Source organism: Pteropus vampyrus, unplaced genomic scaffold (assembly GCF_000151845.1).
Source record: "Pteropus vampyrus isolate Shadow unplaced genomic scaffold, Pvam_2.0 Scaffold45, whole genome shotgun sequence".
Taxonomy (NCBI): domain Eukaryota; kingdom Metazoa; phylum Chordata; class Mammalia; order Chiroptera; family Pteropodidae; genus Pteropus; species Pteropus vampyrus.
The window spans coordinates 6,509,577-6,511,760 of record NW_011888826.1 but is presented as its reverse complement, the minus strand read 5'-3'; the positions used below and the strand labels follow the sequence as shown (position 1 = coordinate 6,511,760).

General features: G+C 41.1%; 1 protein-coding gene across 1 annotated transcript in view; it reads left to right on the top strand.

The window, feature by feature from the left end:
- The first annotated feature begins 280 nt into the window (after window positions 1-280).
- CA8 (carbonic anhydrase 8) overlaps window positions 281-2,184 on the top strand; it is an 82,911-nt gene continuing 81,007 nt past the window's right edge. The window contains exon 1 of the mRNA XM_011359188.1: window positions 281-403. Coding sequence (XP_011357490.1) covers window positions 398-403 — 6 coding nt within the window. The 5' untranslated portion in view covers window positions 281-397. The remainder of the gene's footprint in view (window positions 404-2,184) is intronic.

Genomic DNA, 2,184 nt, shown 5'->3' with positions numbered 1-2,184 from the left:
AAAGTTAACAAAGTTAAAGTTAAATGATATACTTATCATTACCAAGTATTTCCGAGTGTTTGAACTTCTACAATAGCCACTGAATAGCCGCTGCAAGAATTTCCAACCCACATAATTTGAGTTTATCTCACAGTTGATATATTTCTCATTTTGGCTATATGAATTTAATTTATAGGGCTGAGGAGAGGTGTTTGACAAAACATGTTCCCAATGTTTGTATTGCTGTGCTGAGGAGTACATTTGAGATGTAATTAAATAGAGTTTATTTTCTTTTTCAGTTCTGTCGGGTGGTCCATTGCCTCAAGGGCATGAGTTTGAACTGTATGAAGTCAGATTTCACTGGGGAAGAGAAAATCAGCGTGGTTCTGAGCACACAGTTAATTTCAAAGCTTTTCCCATGGAGGTAAGAGTAACAAATCATCTCGTAAAACTCTTACTGTTCATGTAAAGTATTCAGCGACTTACTGAAAATGGTTTTGTTTAAAAGTAGATGCATAGCTTTTGAATTTTTATCAATTTACATTAAAAAAAAAATAGGTACTTAATGAATGTAAGCTTGGGGCAGCAAATGGAGCATCCCAGGGACTTTAGGGGGCTTGGAGAATGCGCATGGGCTCTTGGCCATAATGGTAATCAATTAAGTAAAGCTATTAAGTTTCAGCCTAGTATTATTGCTGTTGTAAAAATTCTGCTGCCTCTGCAAATTCAGTAGGTCACTTTTGTAGGTGCTCTGAATCAGTGATAATATGAAAACAAATAACTTCTGAAGAAACCTCAACAATCTAAGCAAGTAGAGAGAAGAGATTTTTAGAGTCATTCTTTTGGTTAAAGGAGTCCCTCCTGCATTCTCTCCTTAGTCAACTCTTGCTCTTTTTTCAGTATCTAGTCGAAATATCATTTCTTCCTTGGGACTGTCTCTGTGCTCTTTTTCTAAGCAGAATAGATCTCTCCCTCCTCTGTGTTCCCAGTGTACTTGGTAGATTGCTCATCTCATGGATTGTAAGCTTTAGTGTCTAGAGTGTCTTCCGTTATGGACTGAATGTTTGTTTCTTCTCCAAATCCATATGTCGAAACTCTACCCCGCCCCAGTGTGATGGTGTTAGGAGGTGGGCCTTTGGGCGGTGATCAGGGTTAGATGAGGTCAGGAGGGTGGAGCCTTCACGAATGGAATTAGTGCCCTTATAAGAGTCCAGAGGAAGCTTGCTTCTTTGCTCTCTGCCATGTGAAGACACAACAAGAAGACAGCCATCTACAAGCCAGAAAGGGGGCTCTCAGTAGACACCAGATCTGCCGGCACCTTGATCTTGGACTTCCCAGCCTTTAGAATGAAGAAATAAATGTTTATTGTTTAAGCCATCTAGTCTCTGCTAATTTGTTACTCAGTCCAAGCTGACTAAGGCAGCTCCTGAAGAAAATGGCTTCTTCTCCTTCTCCTTTTCACTTGCACTATTTAGCCCAGTGCCAGGAATGTCAGAGACGGTCTGTGCCGGTGAAATTGAGGAGATGTCTGTTGGTCCCGGCCTTGTTGATGTTTCTTTCTAGAAGGACCTGCAGTTGTCTCCAGGAAATAGCCGTTCGGTGGCAGGTGACAGTGTGTTTTCGGGGATGCTGGGTTGCCAGTCTTCCTTCTCTGTCGTTCTCAGCTGCACATGTACTTAAGTCTGGACCTGCTCATGGTCGGATGCACGTCCAGTCCCACCTCTGTATCTGGAGATCACTACTGCATAACTTATATAAATGATATATATACCTCAAAGAATGAAGTTAGAGGAAGTGTTTCTCAACATGACTTTAATTATAATCTAAAAAAATTCCTTGGGGAGCTCACGATATCCATTTCATTCAAAAAGACAAATATCGGAAGTGAAATATTAAGTGTTTTGAGCATAGAAGGGAAAAAACTATCGTGGTATGTTGAAGAGTCTGTGAGGTATGTGATAATGAGGACAATAAGAGAAATTCGTTTCTCGATGGGGAAGGTTAGATCTTCAAATGTTACTTTTATAGGGGCTTTTTTTTTCTCAAAGCCTGCAGACACCCTCTCACTTCTAACTGCCTTAAAAAAATTCCACCCTGTCTCTGCGTCACCTCTGGCGATTGCCCTACGTGAAGAGGAAAAGGTCACACCAGAATGCAACAAAGCGGGGAGGACACAGAACAAGCCAGAGCAGTTACATGTACCGG